The 23,981-nt window shown below is 39.0% G+C and overlaps 1 protein-coding gene across 1 annotated transcript in view; it reads left to right on the top strand.

The window, feature by feature from the left end:
- Positions 1–14,632: 14,632 nt before the first annotated feature.
- Positions 14,633–23,981, top strand: part of opn8b (opsin 8, group member b) — a 15,251-nt gene continuing 5,902 nt past the window's right edge. The window contains exons 1-3 of the mRNA XM_028039945.1: positions 14,633–15,038; positions 19,724–20,017; positions 22,360–22,685. Of these exons, the coding sequence (XP_027895746.1) occupies positions 14,969–15,038; positions 19,724–20,017; positions 22,360–22,685 (690 nt within the window). The 5' untranslated portion in view covers positions 14,633–14,968. The remainder of the gene's footprint in view (positions 15,039–19,723; positions 20,018–22,359; positions 22,686–23,981) is intronic.

Genomic DNA, 23,981 nt, shown 5'->3' with positions numbered 1-23,981 from the left:
AGGTTTGGCCTTCCACTAGGTCAGTGAAACACCTTGATTATTTCTCTTTTTTCCATCATTGTGGAAGAGTTGCTGCTGTGTTTGAGATCATTGTCCTGTTTCATAAAACTTTCAGAAGGTCCCTTTCTCTCCACTTCCATCTCTCTCCTTTACAGGTGAAGCTGATTTCTGTGACGGTTCATAGTCACAAAACAGTATCCGGATCATCTCCTGTGTATTCAGCTCCTCCTGTTGCCTGATTGCTCATTATGGTAATCAAGCCAACATGTGTAATTCCTGTTGCTTACCTACATGTTGCTAATCCTAAGTCTATCTCTTTAACATCGCATGTTATGTGAGCCGAGTTCTCACTGCATTGAACTGGATTCAATAAGTCTTTTGAGCCTACCATCTCAAAAGAAGTTACTGAACTACTACTGTTCACCTACTGTCAGAAAAATCTGCTTTGTCAAAAGTGATTATTCATCCTTCTTCACCTGACAACTACCTCTCTGTCACTGACCTGCTACTCCATTCTTCTACAGGAAAAGGACAAAACTTGCAACTTTTCCATTTTGTCCATGTGATCAGCATCCCAAGACCTCCAGTGAAACTCTCAATCCGGAAACCTCTGCAACATAAATAAGACAAAAGTTGCCATTATACCTATTGAATCTCTAGTCCACCTCTCTTGTCATATTCTCAATAGATCTTCAAATAAGTTTGGCTTTACTGTGTGCTAAACAGCACACAGTAAAGCCAATTAAAATTAACAATTAAACAATTAAATTGTGCGTTTTAGTCACAATTTAATTCATGACATGTATTCTTGGTCGACCCAATCGCTATGGGATGTCCAGGTTATGTGGCTGCAAAAAACCAATGAAACCCTTCTCAATACTCTCCAGCAAACCAACCATTTAAAAAAAATTTTTTTTGCTTTGTTTTAATCAATCACGGCAGCAGTCATGAAGACCAAACATCTCTACGTTATCGTTGCTCCAAAGGACATTGTTCTAGAAAAGTTTTGGTTCATTCAGATCAGGGTTTGGTAAACCCAAGCTGTAAGTTTAGAATAAGCTTTTTCTAACACTGGCAGCCCTTTTCAAGCAAGTTCTTTTTCCTCTTTCCAAAACTCTACGGTAATTAACTTTAAACTTCAATATGAGGTCTGCTTCTTTTTCAGAAGTGTAAAATTGGGAACAATCCAAGTTCTTACTGTCTCCCTTTATGTTGGTGGAATTGAAATTGTATGAAAATTCTGAAAATTTTCTTTGTTTTATGATTTGGAGCCCAAGAAGAGTAGCCATTTTCATGGCAATTGGGATCCAAATGAGAAAAAAAAATCCACTGTTCAGGAAGAAAGTCTCAAGCACTCAGAAGAACAGAACAGAGGCTGATAAGCTAACAGGCTGCAGCTGTGAGGGTAGGAGCTGGAGGCAGGCTGAGGGAGAGAGGATGGCAAGAGGGGTAAACACAAACAGGGGAGTGGGAAAACAAATCTGTGACAAAAAAAACCCCTAACTACTCACAGAAATTAAATAAACTTTAACTAAAATAACTAAGAGCAGACTGAACTAAGGTAAAACAGAAACAAGGCTGATCTGAACGAGATAAGAATAAGGCAAACATAAAGCAACGAATGAACAAAACTACAAACCCAGAAAAAAAAAACCCCTAAGATCCTAATGGTGAAACCACTTTTTAAAATTGTCATGAAATTATGTTCTTGCAAGAAGTTGCCTACGCTTACAATTTGAATAATTATCAATTACAGTAATTTGTAGTGTCTTCCTCTTTTTCCTTTGATCAGGGATGTGTCACATTCACATTAAGTGCGTCTTTAAAACTTCTGGGATTCGGAGTTAATAACAGGAAGTAAATTAGACGCAATTAGGTAATTATTTCATTGATAATTACGTCAGATGTAAATCGTTACTGATGACTGAATAATGTCAGAATTCATTAATGAAATGAAAAATAATTTGTTTTCAACTCACAACGGGAGCTCCAGTTAGGTGTTGAACTGAAGGAGTTTTGGGGGATTTTGTCAACTATCTACCCCTCGTCCATATGAGTGTGGACAAATGGATGAGGATAAAAGAACACGTAGCATTTTGTGATGCCACTCGGTGTGGTTTTTTTCCTTTCATATTCCTCATCGTCTCCCACAGCGATCCTGTTCGATGCAGGAGCCGCGGTGGTCCTGGTCAGCGCAGTTTGTCGCCTCACGCTGCTCAAGGCTCCCCGAGTTTCTGACAGTGAATTTAGCTTCACCAGACACGAACATGGCCGTCAGCGTGTACCCTTTGTCTGCCTTTTCAGCTGCTTTAACCCGACCACAATTAGAAGTGACACCTCTCCCCTCTGTTGCCGATTGACGGGCATTAAATTTAGTGTAATGAGCATCATGTAGTTGGCTGCAATGGGAGGAAAGCAACGTCAAACTCAACGCTTGATTATATTAAAAGGTTTGTGTGGCAGCGGAGCAGATGAGTCACATGTCTCCTTCAGTTATAACTCATCTTAAAGTTTAAACTTATTGACAAGGGTAAAAGTGTCATAGTGGTAAAAAGGTTGCTGGATATGTTATAGAGTGCAATAAAAATGGATTTCTGTATTTTTGTCAATATTTTTGGTCATTCTGAATGTAATAAAGCCACTAAAGTATTACCTTGCCAGTAATGTAATAAAGTTTCTGAGCACAGCCACTGTGCCATTCAATATATACATATTTCTGATGAGCAAAGTGCACAAAAACTCCCCAAAAATATCTTAAAATTTCCACAAAATGTTATTTGTACATATTTACATGATCAGCTCTAATTATTGCTTTCACAAATGATTATTTTTTCATGTTCTACACCTTTGATATGATGACATATCGCAAAACTGGCATAATTGTGTGACATTATTTGTTCTAAAAGATTACACAAGGTCACATTATTGTAAAGTTTTTGGATTATTGATATTTCCACATTAAAAAGGCCACTATTGGAAGGTATTACTTAAAGCTGGATATGTACTGCACGACAATTTATGTACGGTAGCTGTATTCAGCTATTTAAAATGTAGCTGAGTACAGCTACATTACACCGGCTCTGGTTCAAACTAAATTCAATAATTTATGACTAATGTTCTCACTCTATATGGCTTGATGTTCGAATGTGACCTCACTGCTCAAGACTTTCCTATTCTTCGTCCAAAGCTTTGAAATAGTCTCTCGTTGACGTGGTTGCGTCATCTTTATTTTTTTAGGGAGGCGTCCTCCTACCCGACTAGTTTGCTAGTACCGACCTAGGTCAAACTTTTTCACACGCAGCTCTTTGTGAAGTGTTGTGTGATTGGTAAAAGATTTGTGGGCGTATTTTATGCCGAAATGAGGTAGGACGGCAATGTTGATATTTTGCTTCAACTGGTCTGCTTCAGTTGTCCAGTTTTTGTATCTATAGGCAACATGAGGACTGGTTGTCGAGTTTTCTTAAGTTATTTTTATGATCTGGTTTTGTCTCAAAGATTTCTGTGGACAAAATGATTCTTTGCGTTGAAGATGAAGAGCAAACAACTCTATTAAAAAGAAGACAGAGATGATCAGATCAGAGATGAAGAAAGTTGAAACATCAGGATTCCTTTCAATTTGACCTTGAGTACAAACCGAAGGAAAGAGACGAATCTCGTTAGTGTGTGACGATCTAAAATCAAACTATCTACCGAAAAAAAGCAGCAGAAACCGGAAGACCTCTGGAACCACGGCTGTCTCAGAGGCACTTCAATCAGACCTTTCTGCTCGAACGGCCAGACAGAAGCAAATTGTGAGTAAATGGCATCCGACAGCTCAGTTGGGGTTCACAAAACGCATTTACAAGCCTCTGAGGTTACGACAAAGAAAAAAAAAAGAAGAGAGAGATACTGCAATATTATGATATTTAAGCTGAACCATTTCGGCAAAATTCCAAGAAACTATTCTGTAGAACAAGAAATACACATATGTGACACTGCGATCATGCTGCGGTGGTGCAGCTCAGAAGACGGAGCAAGAGGTTTGATAGAAACTTGGGGCAAGAAATGCTCTAATTAATTTAGAGATTTAAAAAAAAACACACGCTGATACCACAATTTCTTTAATGAAATATTGATACTGTTTCAAAAATAATTGTGCAGAGGTGCTACTTGAGTGATTCAATCGGACCGGTTAAAGCTATTCTGCTCAGCAGCTGCATAATTGCAAGCATAAAAACCTAACAATAAAAGCCTTGCTGAGAACAAAGAGGAATGTATCGATTTAAAGAGCAGTGGGATTTTCATTTAATGCTCTGCAGTAACAGTTTAACGTGGTAATTTAAAAGTGACAGTTTCCACATCATTATGTGTAATCTTATTTTCTGATCCCCCTGTTGCTTAAACGGAGGAAAAATGATTAATTGGCCTTTGTTGGAGAATGTGCAGCACATGGCTTGAAAAATGATCCGGGCCTGTAGAACGCAATTATTTCCCTGGCTGTAGAAACCCACAGACTAAATAAATCTATCAACATAACGACTGTATAAACACCAAAGAACAGCTCTTAAAATTTAAGCAAGGAATTATGGAGCTCCAAACATTTACATTCTGTTTTAATTCTGAAATCAGTACAGCGTTGGCTTTCTCAAACAGCGTGGGGGGCGGGGGTTTAAACGTTTCGGCTACTTCCTTTCTTTTTTTTCTTTTGACCTTATGCCTACTGCATTCAACTGAGATCATTTTTCACACTTCATAACACAAGCTGCAACCTCTCATTTGGCCCACATGTCTACCGGTAGACAGCTGCGATGATAAGTTTTTTTTAAGCTGGGACAAGATTTCCTTTCAGTAACAACACAACAAGAAACGTGACGTTAGTGTATTTCCCTGACTTCTTCCTGAAAGCTGCTCATAAAACTAAGTCACCAACTAAGACACGATTTTTATCCCATGAAACAGTTTCATGGGATAAAATGGACGGACATCTTCTGAGGTATTTATCGATTCGAGCCTTCTGCTTTTCAGGTACATTTACTAAAACAATGTCGTAAGCCTGAAATGCCTCAAGCTGTTCAGATAGGACACTAGGGAGAGCTTTGGAAGTGATTACAACAGCTGCAGGATTCAGTCCTTCTCGAAAACGCATCAAACACGTGAGAAAGTTTGCTTTTATGTTTTAAAACTGCAACTGCGTAACGAATGTATGGCAAAATCTGGAAATGGAGACCTGAGCACGCTGTCAGTCGAGATTTCTCTCACGTTGGACAGATTTTGGCCAGAGGATTTTGCTCTGTCAGTTTGCACAAATGGACGTCTCACCTCTAAAAGTGGAGAAAACTGATGACAGCCCCCGTTACCCAATGACATCATTATGTCAGCCTTGAAAGCTTTTCCATGTATGAAAAGTGACGCACGAAAAAACACCCCGCAAACCTAGCCACCCCATTGTTGCACTTCACACCCCAGCTGTGATGAGAACCAAGATTAAAAGTGACATTCGCCGTTCGTCTGATTGATCGGGCGACGTTATAAACGGCCCCCCCGAAAAACCCATGATGCTGTGCCGCTTATTAAATGGATTAGTATTGCTGTAACTGTGTCCAGATAGCAGACACACACAATATCTGAGTTCACTAATCATAAATAGAAGGATTATAAGTAAAAAAATTAATTAATAAAAATAAACTGAAGCTAATTTTAAAGCATGAGAATCTAAAAACATGCAAAATTAGCAAAACAGAGTGGGAAAATGATCAAAGTAACACACGCAGAAATCATTTATAACAATTTGCTCACAGCTACACAGAAAAAAAAAATGTTTTACAGATTTTACTGTACTTGTATGACAACAATCCATATTTATACCATATAACTACCAGAATTTTACCGTAGTTGTACGGTGAAATTCTTGCAACCACAACTGCTGGTATTTCACCTTGAATTAGAGATGGGGGTTTTTTTACAGTGTATATTTTCACCATTAGAGGTCTTATACCTCTATTTAATACTTTTACATTTTTCAACCCAAGAATATATTTTTAAAAGTAGTTACTCATTGACTGGACTAAGTTATATAATCTTGCACTGAAATTTTTTTTCTTCTTTGCACCAACTTTAAATTAAAAGACTCTAATTTGTTACAATTACTTTTGCTCAAGCTATAATTCTGAATTCAACATTAATCAAATCTGAATTATAGCTTCAGAAAAACTATTTGAAAAAACGTAACACCTTCTAAGAAACATTGGCAGTAATTTCCCTCTGAATGCAATAAGCGGAGTGTCTAACTCAACACATCTGATTGACAGTGATGCGCTTTAGAAACGCACAAATGTTATGTTTCCTAAGTGTATTTTAAGGACATCTGCTGCATTTGGGGTTCGCAGACAGACTTAAACGTGAATTTCCCTCCCTTCAACAATCACCTGCAGTCATTTGGATGGTCTGGCTGCTGACTCTGACAGAGCTTTCTGTCATTGTCGTGACATAAATTTTATTCATGTTCACACCAAGTTAAGACATGTTTTTACGGACAAGTCAACATATGTAAGAAATGACTGAGCTACTGACATTTCTATTCCTTCCCAGGTCAGAAAGACATCGACGACTGCAACAAATTGACAAACTAGAAAACAAATCATATCATAATTTCTCACTAGTGTCACGTTTGATTTATTCCTTTGTGTTTTGAACACCATTTTCAGTCTAGGTCAAAACATATATGAGCGACACAGAGTACATAACCCACCTACAATAAAACTGTATGAATGCTGACAGTTTAGTCCAGTTTATTCTAAGTCAACACACTCCAATATTCAATGACAAAGTAGTTTACCAAAAATAAAACCAGTTTTAAAGCATTATTGATAATTAAGATTTCATTAAATACTTTCCAAGGTGGAGAAATTGGCGGGATAGATTGAAACTTTACTCAAATGCGTTCTCCTGTCTTAACTGTCCATGGGGTGGCTTGCGAGTGTGAAGCGGAGTGCCTTGTTAAAGTGTGAACATGCCAGAAGGAGAATTTTACTGATACTTAGAAAGGAGTTGGCAGTTCTAACAAGATACGGAGGAAAACTGTGGCTGCTGTCGTTAGTTGTTCCTTGTACATTCAGGGACAAGTGAGACATCAATAATTCTGTCATCTCCCAAGGATTTTGTTAAAAGGAAATAAGACAAATGTTTGCCAAATGTATTTTTCGCTTGATTCTCATCTCCCTTCGGTGCTCTGTCTGGGATTTCTCCCATTAGACTTGATTCCTCTGGAGGTAGTTCATCCTGGCCAATGACCTGGTTAAACAGGAGGACTTGTGTTTCTGTGCTCTTTTAGAATGGCAGTCTTCCTTTGTATAGCTGTAGTTTGTCAATGGCAATGGAGGAAATGAACAAAGCCTTTCAGTTTGTATTGCCATGCTTCCGAATACTAAAATCGGAGAAAGACGAATGTTTAGGACATTTTATTGCTTTTTTATTCCAGGTTTCTACATGACTCTGTTTTGTTTAACTTCTAGTGACACAAGGATGAATCAATTTTTTGCTATAGAAGAGGCACATACTTGATGCTTCAACTTGTTGGCCTCATGACCTCAGGAAACCTGCAGCTTTTGCAGACCTACACACCATCATTAGTCCTCTGTCATCACAACAGTATGAAATTACTGAATAATGCCTAAGTGATATCTTCATTTTAATTATGTCACAATTGAGTGGCTTAAGTCAATTTAAATTCCCAGCAAATAGTCGCCCAACATGGGAAAATATTGTGAACCAACTTAATTGAGTTCATTTATACAGTGCCATTTTACAAATGTCATCTCGTGGCACTTTGCAAAACAACAGGTCCAATTTGTCCAATTTGTACGCAAAAATATACGGTCACATTCAATAAATTAGATTAGCGAAAAGCTCATGTGTTTGAGTTATTCAATTCACCAAGTAGGACACATTTATCGTAATAAGACACAGACGGATGTTTTCAAGCCCTTATTTCTATGTTTTTTTTCCCCGCTAACAGCTAATTAGAGTTTAATTTTAGACTGTTACTCCAGGCCAATAAAAAACATTTTATTAAGCAATGTGAGCTTAATAAAAACTATTTTTAGCAGCTGCTTATTTAGATTTCTCTCAACTGGTTCTATTTATATGACAAATAAGCCTCATCGGAGCACATTAATTTAGTGGATTTTATTCGCTATAGTTAATTTAACACTTTTAGTGACACGATATTTAACATTATGACCTCGAACAAACAGGAGGAAAACGATGGATAGGAAGCAACTTTTACCATTAGAGCAAATATTCAGTGGATTCTAACACACTGAGCTGCAGGTATTGTCTCCTTTTTTTTTTTTCCAAATCTATATGTTGCACTACTGCATAAGTTTATAAGAGCTCATCAAAAATGCAACACGACATACGAGGTACTGGGAGACATAACTACTTATTAGCCAGCTTTTATAACGATGTCTGGTTGCCAAGTATTATAAATGATGAAAATATGTGGTCTTTAGTTCACCTGAGGATACAACCTCCTCCATTTCTTCTATACTTATCATTTTACTCTTCGGCTATATTGTGTGTGGCTGTCTGTTGATATGAACTGTTACAACTTGTATTCCTTTCAATACGATACACAAATTCCCTTAATCTGACCTTTTCAGATTGCTTTGCTGAGCTGTGGTAGGTACTGATTTACTGACACAATCATCTGATTGACAGTGATGTGCTTTAGGAACGCACTAATGTTATGTTTCCTAGGTGTATTTTAAGGACATCTGCTGCATTTGGGGTTTGCAGACAGAATTAAACGTGAAGGAGATTGCTCAGAGGCAGGAGCTTGAAAATGCCAACAGTGCTGTATTGAAAAATGATATTTTTAGCTTTGTTTTCTAGATTAGGGTATTACTTCTGAGGTCACCTTTCCCAGTGTCCTGGATTATGGTTCATCACATCTCGTCTTGTTTCGCAGATATACAGAGTGCTGGAAAAAAAAAAAAGACATCAGTTTGATCGTGGAAGAATAGCTTGAGAGAAAATGAAAGGTTTTTTTTTTCAAATGATGATTTCCTTTATGAATCAACATGATGGCATATGAAAATTTAAATCCCTCACAATGCAAAAAGCTGAATTGGTCACCCGTAGCAACAGGTGTTTTTTATACCTGGCAGTGAGTTTCTTCTTTAGATAATAGTTTTAATTTAGCCACAATGGAGGTTCTTTGAACATAAATGACTTGTTTACGATCATGACACAGCAGCTTGAAGAGATTTGAGCATAGGCTTTGATTAGTTCACAACTAAATCTTCATTTATTTATTTTTAAGCCCTATTAGTCATGTGTTGGTGTGCTTTACATCCATTTACTGCTGCATCATCTCAGTGTGCGCAAGCTTAGTGTCACAAACCAATGACTTGACATTTCTCTTCAGGACTCTTGAGTTCTTAATGACTGCTAAAATACCTCCTTGCAACAAACATCAGAACTCAAAAGAACTGCCATCTTTGTTAAAGGCTTTTTTTTTATTATTTCAATTTGTTTGTCTTCTGTTCTCAATTTTTCATTAGATCGGGTTTTTCGCTTTTTGATATCTTCGGGCAGACTTCATGCTGTCAGGCAGGTATTGTTTTAGTCACAACTTCTTATTTCTACAGCTTTAAAAAATTATGTACATTTTAGGCGAGGACAGGTTTCTTTCCCCCTTAATGACAGATATAATTATCTGAAAACTTCCTTTTTGTATTTACTGTGGTCAATTATGGCTAAAATTAAATGGCGTGAGCTGAAACATTTAAGTGAAGCAAAAAAAGACAGAGAGAGAGAGAAAAATCTGTAAGGGGGTAAATGCTTTTTCGCACAATTGTACTGTTTTGCTACCATCTTAGCAATGAGAACAGAAAAATAACAAAATATATGCTCCCAAAAATCTCAGTGGGATAAGAGCAAGTCTTCTGGAGTGACTGAGTGAACATTGAACACATCATCTATTTAGAAACCTCCATTTAAAAGAGTTGTGATACGTTTAACAGCCCTGTGTAGTTAGAATCAAAAAACCATACATGACGCTCATCTGACTGAATAAATTCCAGCTGTAGGGTGAAGCATTATATACTGAGTGCAACTGCAGCTGTTCCACATGTTTAATTGACATTAGTTTAAAATGACAGGCTCCCAATCTGTCAGTTTCAATTATCAAATTAATGTATAGTTAATGTGGGACATAAATAGCAAGGACGTCTTTTCAACATAACAAAAAAAGAGTTTTGTAATTGATTACTTTTATTGCTAAAAAGCGCTATGTTATTGATAGTGGCCCCCATTGGTAAAGGAAAATAAAAAGCTGTTAAATAAATTCACTATTGCAGAATTCTGACCTTTGACTTTAAAAATTGAAGAAAAACGAGAGAAATCCAACCTTTAAATTGAATTCGGCTGGAAAAAACAAAATTCCAGGTCTCACTGTTCAAGATTTCGAGCAAAGATAGTCTTTTGTTACATGAACGGTCCATATAATGCTTGTATAAACCTCCTAACTAGCAACGGCTTCAGTAAAATGGCGCGTTAACAGCACTATTAAAACTCAGAGACGTAGCAACGCAGCTTCATAGAAAACTGATATGGAAAAAAACAGTTAATAAAAAACGGCAGTGGCACCTTGAATATCTGGATTCTTCACTCATGTGGCCATAAAATCGTCTTCTCCGGAAGGCCTAGGCTGAAAGAAATATCCTTCTCTTCCGTTTGCTGCTTCTTCTTCTTCTTCTTTTATTTTTATGGCGGTTGGCAAACAACTTATAGGTGCATTACCGCCACCTTCCAGATTGGAGTATGGATCAGACCTATTATAATCTCCCCATAATGCCCGTTCTTCTTAGAAAACAAAAAATACTGCTAAAAACTACATCCCCAGATGATCTCTGAAACAATTCCCTAATATCTAATTTATTTTTATTCCTACTTGAATCTTTAAGTAACACGTCTCTTTCGTTTATCGTTTTACCAGTTAGCGCCAGAGTACGTAAACAAGAGGGTTTTTTTCAACTTTTAGACCTCGACAGCACCACATGCTGCCAAAAACAAGAATTACAACCGGAACGTGAAATAAAAGAAAAACGGGTTTACAAGATAAATGTTTGCCGGTACCAGTTTTTCACTTGGTTACATTCACTTAAAAAAGAATAATAATCTGAACAACACATTTCGACATTTTTTTTACAGGCTTTGGCGTTGAATCCATGGATATCCTTCCTAGAGAATGAAAATATTTAGCCAACTGTTTAAAAATCCTTCAGCATTGCTGTTCCAAATCACAAAATGAGCTGGCTGGTCAGGAGTGAAACCTCTTGAAAGGCTACCGGCTGAGCCAACAGTGGCGTGATAATACCTGCATCAAAAGAAAGGCTCGTTACCAAGTCCTTGCTACATTTAATGGCATCCCGAAGAAGTAATTCAATAATTTGATTCAGCTGTGTTGGAGCAGGGACGCATCTGAAACCTGCAGGACAGTAAATCTCAAAGACTAGAGTTAGAGACCCCTTTTATAGATAGTTTAAGACAGATTAATTAAACCCTCTACCTCTCTCTACCACGGGGTGTATTTCTTTGAACAATTGTGCAAAACTCTGCTCCGCCATGCAAACATAAGCCAGTGTGTACAAGAAATTACACACACACAAAAAACCCTTGAGGCAAGTTCTCCTTACAAAGCAATGGCAAAACTCACACTGGCACACACACTGAACTGGAAAACAGAACAATACCGGCGGCTCAATTGTATAATACGCTTCCCGCTCTGCGGTTGTGTCATGGATAATTTGGGAAAAAATCTCTCATTATTTACAACCTTGTCATACAAGTCATCCCTCAAATTGTCAGCAGTGAAATCACGTCACTGTTGAGAAGAAATGTTTGAATGCCTGGGAGTCAAAGGCCAAAAAAAAAAAAAGATCCCCTTACAATTTACTTCTCACACACTGGGCTCCATCTGGAAAAATTATATATGTTAAAGTGGCTTTCCTTGTAAGGATATAAACGGGGTAAACAAGGTACCGGTAATGCGAGAGACCACGTTTCACTGCCGTTAATGACTTCACAAATTCACTCCGAAATGGAAATTTGATGGACGTTTTGCATCCAACTCTCTCTATAACTGAATAAGACTCTTTCTGTACCAGCAGAAAATAATTTGGAAGTTTTTGACTTGGTCATGACCTCATGTGCCAAATATGCGCCCTCTCCACCTCTGAAAAAATTGCATTTAATAAGTCCTCCTGCAAAATGTTCCTTTATTTTTTTTTCTCACAGCACGACATTTTTTTCCTTTGCACTCTGACATTGCGCCGCATCCATTTAGAGGCGGTTTCTATGCAGAGGCACTAGAAACTCATTAGAGCTGAATGTGTAGTTAGACGTCTTGTCCGTGGTCGTCTAGACATTACAGCTGGGGGAGATGAAAGTTGAACCAAGATGGCCACTTTTCCCCTGTGAATTTAGATCAAGATTTTGACTGGATATTCTAATGTCAACTATGCTTTAGCTCTAACTGCTTGTTTTAGGGTCAGCCAATTCTCCCTCCAGGACCTTTACAGCTACATGTTTTAAGAGTTCAGACACCAAATATATCTTAATATTCATTGACACACACCGTGGAAACCTTCTTGCAAATGCCAGCCAATAGCATGTCAGGCCATTAGCCACACGTTTCAAAAGCTGCATTTTCTTTGGAATATTTCAGATTTTCTCTAAAAAAAAATTAGAGAACATGTGGGTTTTCCAGAAATTATTTGGAATTATGTTTCTCCATAAAAATCCGCAAACAGCCGGAGATCCATTGTATTCCTCCAGGCCGATTTTCCTGTGTTTCCTGGTGTCATCTGACCAGAACACTTTCACACGTTTCCCCTCTGTAGCCTTTACATTGGATTCCTCATGAGTTTCTTTCAACAGATTCTTCTCATTGCTCCTCCATGAATGCCAGACTTGTGGAGTGCCTGACTAACTGCTGTATTGTTCTCAAACTTGACTTGTGACGCCGTGGATCTGTCTCTCTGTCTCAGCTTCTCCACAACTACCAAGACACTCTAAACTGCTCCATTCATTTTTGCTCTCCTCTCCTTTCTTGCTGTTGTTTGAAGGGTCGAGGAAAAGGAAACTTTTATAAGGCCCTGTCATGTTTAGATGTGTCTACAGGATGGGAGAGTTTAGTGGAAGGAAAAAATCCACAAGCAGCAGAAACAACTGCAGCCTTCTGACGCCCACACATCTGGGAAAGATTCACATGGCTTAGACTGTGTTAGGTTTCAATAGCTGATTTAACGAACATGACGTCATTGTTGCTTGTATTGGCCAGCAGACTCGCCTGATCTAAAGTCCACGGAGAATCTGTGCTATTGTCTATATATATAAATAGACTAAATAGATAAATAGACTGGAGCCAGGCTGGTCCACAACACACTGCATTGATTAATTCGGGCACCAAATGCTGGGATTTCTGCATCGAGAACGTTTTTGTTGCTGGTCTTTTGTCAAAATCAAATTTTGGGTATTTATTAGCTGTGATCCAAATTCATCCAAATGAACCAAAAAAAAAAAACAACAACAAAAAACAACAACATTTCAATATATCCCTCTGAGTTTAATGCACGTGCATTTCTTTTTTTTTTTTTAGCTGACTTTTTATGAATTAAATTTACATTTCAATTATATTCCAATGTGTCAACCTTTCATATGAATTAAAGTGGTCTCTAGGGCAGCGGTTCTTAACCTGGGTTCGATCGAACCCCAGGGGTTCGATGAGTCGGTCTCAGGGGTCCGCGGAGCCTCTGCCGCGGAGGTAAAGACACACCTGTGTAAAGTCGTGATGACGCGCCCCGCTTGGCCATCGCTTGCTGCAGAGGGTCATGTTACATTGCTCGGCCAATCAGCGCTGCAGGGAATTTAGTGCGCGCTGTTTCAGCAACTGTCGTAGTTGTACGTTGCGTGGTTTCTTTCTTAATATTTTAATCCATACTAAATATGTCGAGCAAAAAAAGAAGAAAATGAACAGACTTTGCTCTGAAGATGCAATTGCCAAGGTGAAGCCACGCCTCTCCGAACTGCTCTCCCAAAAACAAACAGCAGAAGTCACGCTGATTTGCAGGTATGTCATTTGTGCAATACTTTATTCTGGCCCCCAAAAAGTATTTTGTGGATTCAAAATGACAAAAAACAAATTAAATTTAAAATAAAAACAAATTAAGTTATTAAAAAAAAATTTATTCTTTGAAAGAAATCCAAATTTATTTTTAATTAGTAAAAAAAATATTTTGGGGGCTGAAATTCTTTCATGGGGCCAAAATATTTTTTGGGGCCCAGAATAAAGTAACACTGTAACTTGCTGTGAGTTCATGGTTTTGTTCTTTGAGCAAAGTGACGTTCATGCACGGCTCATTTTGTGCACCAGCAAAAAAAACATATACCTACTGTATGTCTTGAATTTGGAAAGAAAAATTGTTTTATTTATCACTAAAGAAGGGTTTGGTGACTGCGCATATGAAACTGATGGGTTCGGTACCTCATAAAAGTTTAAGAACCACTGCTCTAGGGGAAGACTGGGAAGGGGGAAGGGGAGGGAGGATAAACAGTCGCAAAGATCGGTAGTGAGTCGGGGAAACAACGTTCTTCCCTCTGCTGAGTGACTTCCAAGAGGTTAGACTCTTATATTCAAAGCTCGTCCCTCCTCCTCCTGAAGCTTAAGTCACACTGTGGCACCAGGGGGAGACTTCAGTTGGCAGCGCTGCCGCTTTACGCACGATCTCCCCTGGTCGCATCTTCCCGGCTGTGCGCGCACAGCTGCAGCCTCCTGTCTCCGCTCCCTGCGTGCGGACAGATGGATGCGCCAGCAGCACCTGCAGCGGCACACTTTTACTTAAACATCACGCGAGGATCCTTCCTTTCTAAATAAACGCCTGTATTTTTATTTATTTTTTAAAATCTATTTTTTCCATCTTTCCAAATGGATATTTACGCCTCAGCTTTGTCACCGGCGCTGGACATCGGCGCAGGCTGCTACCTGCTGGTTTTAAGTAAGTAGAAAAACGAATTATAATAGTTTTTTTTTTTTTTTGTCGTTTACGCATTATATTAGTACTTCACTTCGAAAGTACTAATATAATCGAAAGGACACTTTCGATTAAGCAAAAAAACAACAAAACAAAAAAAAACAGGTTTCTGTTGTGCTTTGGATCACGTTGTCACATGAGGCTTGGGTGAGGAGTTCAACTTTCTGCGTGCCTTGATTATAAATGGTACAGTTCACCTGTTGCCAGTCAAAATGTCAAAAACCATAAATTGAGCTGTTGGATAAGGTTTGATTTCTGAAATCAGTTTTTTTTTTCCTTGTGACATATGTCCTTTCTAAGATTTATTTTAAAAATCCACTATTTTCCAGCATTAACCCACACCAACCACTTCAGTGGGTACAGACCTCCTTTTGCACTCAGAATTGCCTCAGTTCTTCATGACATGGACTGAACAAGACGTCGAAATAATATGTTGCATATTATTGAAGTGACAGAAGCCAGAACGGGATGGATTGTTTTCTTCGGGTTTTGAGTCTGTCTCTACCTCTGGAGGCTGGACAGATTAAAACCTCTTGTGCAGCAGTTCAGGCACTGCTCAAATCTGTAAAGGCTAATAAAAGCTGAGCCTAAAAGCAAAGCTCTCGATTTTACAAGTCGTGTCTCGTCCTTCCTTTTACACAAGGTCATAAGATGTGGATAATATCTGACATGAGAAGATAATTGAAGGATGCATCGACGTGTCAAGAGGGTCGAAAGTTTAGTTAAGATGGATTAAAGTAAGAATAGTGCACTGTGTGAACAAGGTTGGGACTATAATCACTGGTAATGTACAGAGGTTGATAATTCCTGAATGCTCTTGCTGATATCAGCTGAAATTAAACCTTACAAAAGCAAACTCTAATGTTAGAGGTCAAAATATTTTAGCGTGACTCCTCGTCTGATAGTGAATCCAAATGTAACTTCAGTTACACAGCAGGATCTAAATCCTTCCTCCACTGTGAGTCTAGTCATGTGACGAAGCTCCAGAAGGAGGAATCATAGTCAGCTAAGATGAGAGAGGCTTTGATTTTCACACAGTACATCTGCCTGCTACTCCGACACAAGCAGAGCCAAAACGGCTTTCAATAATAATAATAAAAAAATCATCTTATTAATTAGGTTTTCACCATTTCTAAGGATGGTGAAATCTTCACGTAAAGTCAGATATTCAGCTTATAAATGCATTCTGGGACTCTGAAAAAGACAAATTATCCAGAGAGAAGTTGTTATAAGTAAACTCTGAGGCATGTTTTTAAGAGACTTGGAGCGCGGCGCCACTTCGCTCACCGAAAGTCGTGCGCCCTCAGTGTTCTGGTTGATGTGCATCTCAGTTTAACTCGATCCACTTTAAGCTTTATTAATAAGGCTTATTAAAAAAATTGGACTAATGTGCATTTTAATACAATGGTGTGCAAAAGCCTGGTTGAAACAAACGTTAAAAAGAAATGATTCAATAAAAAGTGTAACAATAAACTAACCGCTTCAGCTCAACCGAGCTTAAGGTCAAGGAAAATAAATATTGTGTCTCAATGACCTTTATTCTGCAGTTTAGTAGATAGAAAAGAAGGCAGAAAGAAGAGGAAGTTGAGCATTAACAGCTCCAGGCTTGGACGTAAATCCATGAAATCTTCATTGATGATTGCTGGCCCTCCGTACGCGGGGCACCTGCTCTACCCAAAGTGGCACTCGGTGCCCCAGAAATAGCACGTCTTTAAAATTTAAGATTTATTCATCTCTAAGGCGGGTTCAGATCTGATGCGCCATTAGGCAGGCTGTCCCAAAACCCAGCGGCCACCTCGGTCCCCTGTGGTCTGCAGCTTGATTCTAACAGACCCAAGTGTCCTGCAGAGTTTGTTTTTTTTAAATACAACAATTTAACAAAAACACTCAGGTGCCAGTCCATTAGGAGCTCTAAATCCTTTTGCTTCTGGATATGGAACGCTAAACACGGCTAATGCTTTGAAATGAGACGTAGCAATAAAGTCAGACTGAACTAAACTTCTGGGTCAGCCTCCGGTGCTGGCAATGCAGAAAGACAGTAAGAGGCAAGTAGCTCACATTTTCTGGCAAGACCCATCAGGATGCAGATCATGAAGTGTCTCTGTGACCTTTAATGGCCCGGGCTTTTCTACTTTTGAGCTTTGTGAGGTTTTGAAGTAAGCAAGGGCAGTGAGTGGGAAAATGTTGTGCATTTTGTTTGTTTATCATGAATAAATGGTGAGAGGGAGAATGTTTTGCTTGCTTTTTTCCTTTTTTTCTTTTCAAATTTTGAAATGAACGTACAATTGTGTGAAGATTACATTGTTCACAAAAAACACTCTAACTGCAGTAAATGGTTTTGGAGTAAAACAAGACTTGATAATCGTATCTTACAGAATTTATTTTTTTATTTTTTAGTTGCCAAAAACAACTTGTAAGTTTGTTCAATTGTGTACAATAAATGACATGGAGACAATATATGACATATGATTTAGCATAATGAGGATGATGATAGTGACAGGGCCCGCCCATCCATCCATCCATCCATCCATCCATCCATCCATCCATCCATCCATCCTTCCTCCCGTTATGAGAATGCTGGAATACCCAGAAAAAACACACACACGCATAAGGAGGACATGCAAAATGCACTCAGAATGGCCTGAAAAGCCAGATCCATGTGGCCTTATCAGATTTGCACAACTGTTGCAAAAGGATCAGACACTTAATCTGTCTAAAGTCCAGAGAATATGCAGCCAAGCTGTCTAACTTCCAGGACTCTGTCTCATGCAGTGAAGACATAAACGCCAATGAAAATGTAGGACACAAAAGGAAAACATCCTGTTAAGTTATTTCCATTTCCTCTTGTAATAATAATCACCATAGTGACGGCGGCGAGTTTAACACTTTTCCAAGATCTGTTCTGGTTTGTCAAATACCCCAATTAAAACGGCAGGTTGAAAAGAACAAGTGTGGCCTTTGTAAGCTGAAGTGGTGATTTGGTCATTGTTATTTGCCACTGTTAGACGTTTTCCAAGATCCAGATTTACACGGCTAAGGAATGTGGAAGCAAATTGTGTCAGAGTTACATAAATCTAATTGTGCTGAAAAAATAAAGCAGATTAGGGATTTGTAGTCATTTTCAGTTAAATTTGGAAATCTGTTCAAGTTCTTAAATAGCAGTGAAACTCAGCACACTATTAAATCGCATGTTTGTTTGTTTTTTACCATAAAATACTCATAACAAGGATTTGGTTATTGTTAAAGGAACAGCCATTGTCTAATCCTCTGTAAAATTACACCAACATTCACTTTCTTTTTGTTGTTTCTGGTAATTATGTGGCTGTGTTTGTCCTGCTTCACAGGAAGGACGTGCATCTAGCACTTTCCACCTTGTGTTTGTTTTACACTTTCCTTCACCTCTCGGGGCATCACACGCTCGACTGATCGGCAGTCTCTGAAAACAGACTTGGTATTTTCTTTAAGCTGTGACGGGGTGCGCTCGGTCATTGTTCTGCTTGTTGTTTGGTCCTGGAGGAACAAAAAAATAAAAATAAAAATCTGGTGTCTCATAAACAAACAAACCGAATCGATAACCAGTCATAAATCAGCTCCTGTTTGAGTGTACTGCTTAGCGATCAGTAAGCGATGTGTCCTGATTAGAGATGCGTAGGGAAATTGTTTGTTTGCGTGAATTTTAAGCTTGATCAGCCATCAGACAGTTTCAGGCAGAGATCTGCATGGCGGCAAATCTGTTTGAAGTAAATTCAGTCACCTGAACCGAACGGCTTAAAGACGTTTAGATCGAGGCTTTACACCGTTTATCGGAAATGTTCAGCGTTATTGATCCTTCGCCCAGAAAGATGTGTGTTTTTGGAATATGCCCAAAAGAACTGTCAACTTGCATCAAAAGAGTCCAAACCATTGAAGTGGGATTCCTACAAGCTGCAAGGCAAAAACACAAACTCTCACCAAGTATTTTTGGTCTAGTTTCTAGTGAAAATATCTCAACACTCTTGAAATGAGATAAAATCAGCTTACAAGGAAGTTTCCAGTAAGGAGAAATCTTGTTTTGAGTAAAGAATTTCTTAATATTGATGAAAAAGTACTGGTTCCACTGGTTGGAAAACTTATGACATGAAAAAATGTCTTTCTGCCAGTGAAACTTGCACTGGTAGTTTTTATGAATATTAAGAAATGATTGACCTAAAACAAGCTCCTTTTTCTTGATGAAAAGTTACTGTAAGTTCATTTGGTCTTATTTCAAGTGTACTAAGATATTTGCACTGGAAACTAGACCAAAAATACTTGGTGAGATTTTGTGTTTTTGCAGTGTAGTAGGTTTCATTGCACTGAAAAACTATAAATGCGATAGGAATTTGCCTAGAAGAACTCTTCAGCTTTATTGGGTTGGAGAATCTCAGCAGTAAAAGTCCCTGTGACCCAGCTACAACCTACCCATGCTTTTCTCAAACATCTGACCATTGACTGGTCGGTTCCCTGTTCAGCACAAACTGAGTACAGAAAGAATCTCATTGTGTTGTGGCTTAGTTTAGCCATTCCTACGCCTTTCTGACTCCCAACAGCATCCGTTTCTGAAACATTACCCTACGAGTAGCTTTGAATCAGACAATGATCAGACATCTGTCTCTGTCTCCCGTTTGCCTCAGCCGTGCTCTCCACTGTGGGAAACCTGCTCATCCTCATCATGACGTTCAGAAGGTCGTCCCGTATGAAGCCGCCGGAGCTGCTCAGCGTGAACTTGGCGGTGACGGATCTCGGCGCGGCCGTCACCATGTATCCCCTGGCCGTGGCCTCGGCCTGGAGCCACCACTGGCTCGGCGGAGACGTTTCCTGCATCTACTACGGTCTGGCGGGCTTCTTCTTCGGCATTGCCAGTATCATGAACCTCACCATCTTAGCCGTAGTGCGCTTCATTGTGTCCCTCAATCTGCACTCTCCCAGTAAGTCATTTAATAAAAAAAAAAAAACAGGTACCGGTGAATTGAAATTCATCGTTTTAAATAAAGTTCTTTGCAGTTTGCAACATCAAACATCTGTTCTCACAATCTCTACAGTCCAGATTATTTAAATCTCATGGCAAATGAAGAAAACAGATGATTTCCACCATACCAGTTCTGCTGCTTCCATACGATTTAAAAGGGTAATAAGGGAGCTAGGAGTGGCAAACCAAATGCGCTCGATTAGCTGATAATCAATAAGACCATCTCGGTAGATGCAGGGGCTCTGGTAGGTTACTTCTCTAGTGGTTAAAACAAAGCCAAGGCTGACAAATTGCATTATTGAGGTCTGGGAGGTCATTTCCGAACAATAGTCAGTCTATCAATTTACAGCAAGAAAGACATTTAAGTCCATTTCCAATCTTCCCAGGAGTCAATGGTCCAGAGAATTCACCCCGAGGTCAGTCTGTGCAATATGGCAATTAAAAAAACAAAAAAACAAAGAGCTTCATCTTTAGCTCTTTAGTCAGGAAGGTCAGGGATATAAGCACAAAGAAACCCATTACCTGATATCCACTGGTTGTAAAGAGGCGGACAAAGGCCCAATGCAAACATGTTACAGTTCATTATACAACAATTTTTAAAAAAAGCTTGCTGCCAAGACAAAGCTGAGATGGAAGTGAATATGTGTGGTCATAACTCCCAGCAGTATGTTTGGAAAGATAAATAGTTTCTTGTTGAAATCTTCTGTAGGAGATATTAAAACTCGGGACGTATAAACTTGGTTTGCATCTGTCGGACATCAGGGTGGCAGGATTTTGGCTCGGTTGTCGTCGACACATATTCAACGTCAAAAAGTTGCCGGCGAAAAAGAGAGAATACAAACAACGCGCTGCCCAAAAAGTCCGGCTTTTCCTTTCGATTGACGTGTGACAACGCTTTTGCCTCGGCTGGCGCATTCGGTTGCTTTTGTCAAGAATGAGATCATCTCTGTCAGGGCTGCCAGAGTTACTCTGTGCAGAACTAAATCTAGGACTGAACCCCACAGAAAAGAAAAGGGCAGACAACCACAAGCACGCAGTCACACCTGGCAGAGCTGCAGAGTGGCCAATGCAACATGCATGAGCCTGGAGTGTAGGAAGCGCACGGAGCAAACCCACGCCTGCGCCGGGAGAACCTGCGTCACTCTGTAAGCCAAGGGTTACAAAAAAAGCAATAAAAAGTCTCGAGAAAACTGTGTTGGCAGTACACTAATAAAACAGATGTAATTAGTTTTTAGCAACAACAATGACAGCGTGGAGAGAGTGTCACCTTGGAGGAGGACTCATCAGCACACAGCTCCCTGGTAAACACTAGAGAGATGAGTGGCGAAGCGACAAGGAGGAAATCTAATTGCCTCTTCTTTTGATGGCAGAAACAAATGTAAAGTAGCCTGTTAGGATAAAGACGCATCAAAAGAAATGTTTTTCTTTTTTCTCATAAAAAAAAAAAATTGCTCACAGTTTCCCAGGGAGGGTGAATCCAGCTTCAGAGGGCGCTCCAGGTCGTGTTCAACGGGGATGTTGAAATTTCCCAGTTACAAGGACAACCGGAACGCATCATTACACCCTGCTATGAGAAACTGGATTTTTTTTGACTGGTCTTGACTGGTGTGATAGATCTGTGTATATATAGTGAAGCATAATATATAGTAAGTAAAAGCATATACACATTATACACTTAACTTTTTATTTATTTCAAACAGACAAAAAGTAAAAGGAAGAAAAGAGATCAAATTAAAACAACTTATCATGCCCTTTGACATGCAATATTACATTCTGATTTCCTGCCGCTCTCAAACTCACAACCTGCAAACATTTAAATCTCCCAACACCAGATAAACTCTTAAATTATTCCCACATTGAATGACTCTTAGACATCACATTACCATCCTTTAATGTGCAATAATTTATACATTTTTAATATCATCAATAGCATTTTTGGTCTGAGACCCCTGTCCTAGAGAGCATATTTCCCAATAAGCTCCTCCGTCTGTTAGCTGAAAACGACCTATTTGCGACAACTCATGCATTCTACAAATGAAATCAGTTTGTTTCTGTCAATAGAGACGCGCAAGTTAATAAATAAGGGGCGGCCATAGAAAACGGTGTGAATGCTGTTATGATTCAAACTGACCCCTCTGTCAATGATTTCACGGGTTGCAAAGAATGTTGCATTTCCTTTACTTCACAGACGTTTCTTTCCAAATTGATTCTGGTTGTACAGTTAAGGTGAAAGACCGTGACTGTTGTACAAATTGATGAAAAATACCCAGTATTTCTCTCTCTCTCTTTTTCTCTTTGCAGAGGAGAAGATCAGCTGGAAGAAGGTGAAGATGCTGTGTATGTGGACCTGGCTGTACGCTCTGGTCTGGGCTCTGTTCCCCATTCTGGGCTGGGGCCGGTACGGGCCGGAGCCCTTCGGCCTGTCCTGTTCGCTCGCCTGGGGACAAATGAAGCACGAGGGCTTCTCGTTTGTCGTCTCTCTGTTCTCCGTGAACCTGCTCGTGCCGAGTGTCATCATCATTTTCTGCTACTTCGGCATCGCCATGAGGCTCTACTTCACCTACAAGAAGTCGACGAACAGCAACCACGTCCCCAACATCATCAAACTCCACCGGAGGCTTCTGATAGTAAGTCACTCCGCGCCGACACCGCTGTGACCGATTCGGCGTCTTTGTCAAAAGTAAAGCTCTTGTGCGTTTTGAAATTATTTGTTTTGCTGTAGCTTAATTTTATGCGATAAAACAACACAAATGATTTTCTGAAAGATGCTGTGTGCATATTATCTAGTCTCCCTCTCTCCGATCCCCCCAAAAAATCCAGTCCAACCAAATGCAGCTTAATCTCAATGTAAATACAATTGTCCCGTGAAAGCCTCAGATGTTTGCTAGAGAACATTAGTAAACAAACGGCATCATGAATTCAAGATTAATAAAACAAAGGTCTGTTTTCTACCCCAAGAATCTTCAGTTTGCTTGACTTGCTCTGCTCAACGAGGATCCGTCCTTTTCCAAAGACTTTATTTGCTTCTGTTTCACCACCGTGTGATTTCTATCCTGAACATGGTTTTAATGTCGGGACAGAATTTTAAAAGGAATACATTTGAACAGATAAATTATTTGGAAAAAATACCAAGCAGCGCTCACTGGAACACAGAATCATTTCACGTTTCTGTGCTAACCCCTACAATCTTTTGTTTTGTTAAGCCAGGAGCGATAAAAATGACCACCAGGTTTCAGCAGACGGTATTTTTGCTGAGCAGCATGTGTGACAGCGCAACAGTATTTGCTACGGCTGTAATTTAGATAGAAATGCATAAATGCTGTCGAAGTGAACAGTTTACACACATCTTATTTGGGTCTATTTTGAATACATATATATTTAAACAGCTAAAATAATCAATTAAAGAAATTAAATTAGTCAAATTCCAATTAATTATTAAGATAATATTGCTCCTCTGATTAGTTCTCCCCATTTAAAAAAAGAAATACAAAACAAAAATGGATTTTGTAAAAAACATAAAATAACTAACACAGCAAGTCACGTTTTTTCCTGATAATTCAATTTAAGATAGTGAATGATTGAGGGTTAAGAAGCTCAGCTTGCTAGCAATTTTCATTTGTTAACCTGAGTAAAGCTAGCTCCAAACCAAAGTTTTTGCTCTAACATAGAAGAATGAATGTGAGGAGTCTCACATTCATTTTTACCTCAAGCCATATAAACCTACTCTTGCAAATCTCTGTTTACCACCGCATACAACAAATTAGCATAACAGTGGGTTAAATCGGTATCTAGCTAATTCTAATAGATTTTTTTTTGACAGGATTTGTTACCAAAAGTAGCCAATTCTAGAACTTACCAATATAAATGCTTTTTTTATTTATCGTCCAGAATAAATTTTTAGTGTGGATATACTGTAGTTTCAC

The sequence above is a fragment of the Xiphophorus couchianus genome, chromosome 15 (assembly GCF_001444195.1).
Source record: "Xiphophorus couchianus chromosome 15, X_couchianus-1.0, whole genome shotgun sequence".
Taxonomy (NCBI): domain Eukaryota; kingdom Metazoa; phylum Chordata; class Actinopteri; order Cyprinodontiformes; family Poeciliidae; genus Xiphophorus; species Xiphophorus couchianus.
The sequence above is the reverse complement of the archived record's forward strand: the minus strand, read 5'-3'. Positions and strand labels throughout refer to the sequence as shown.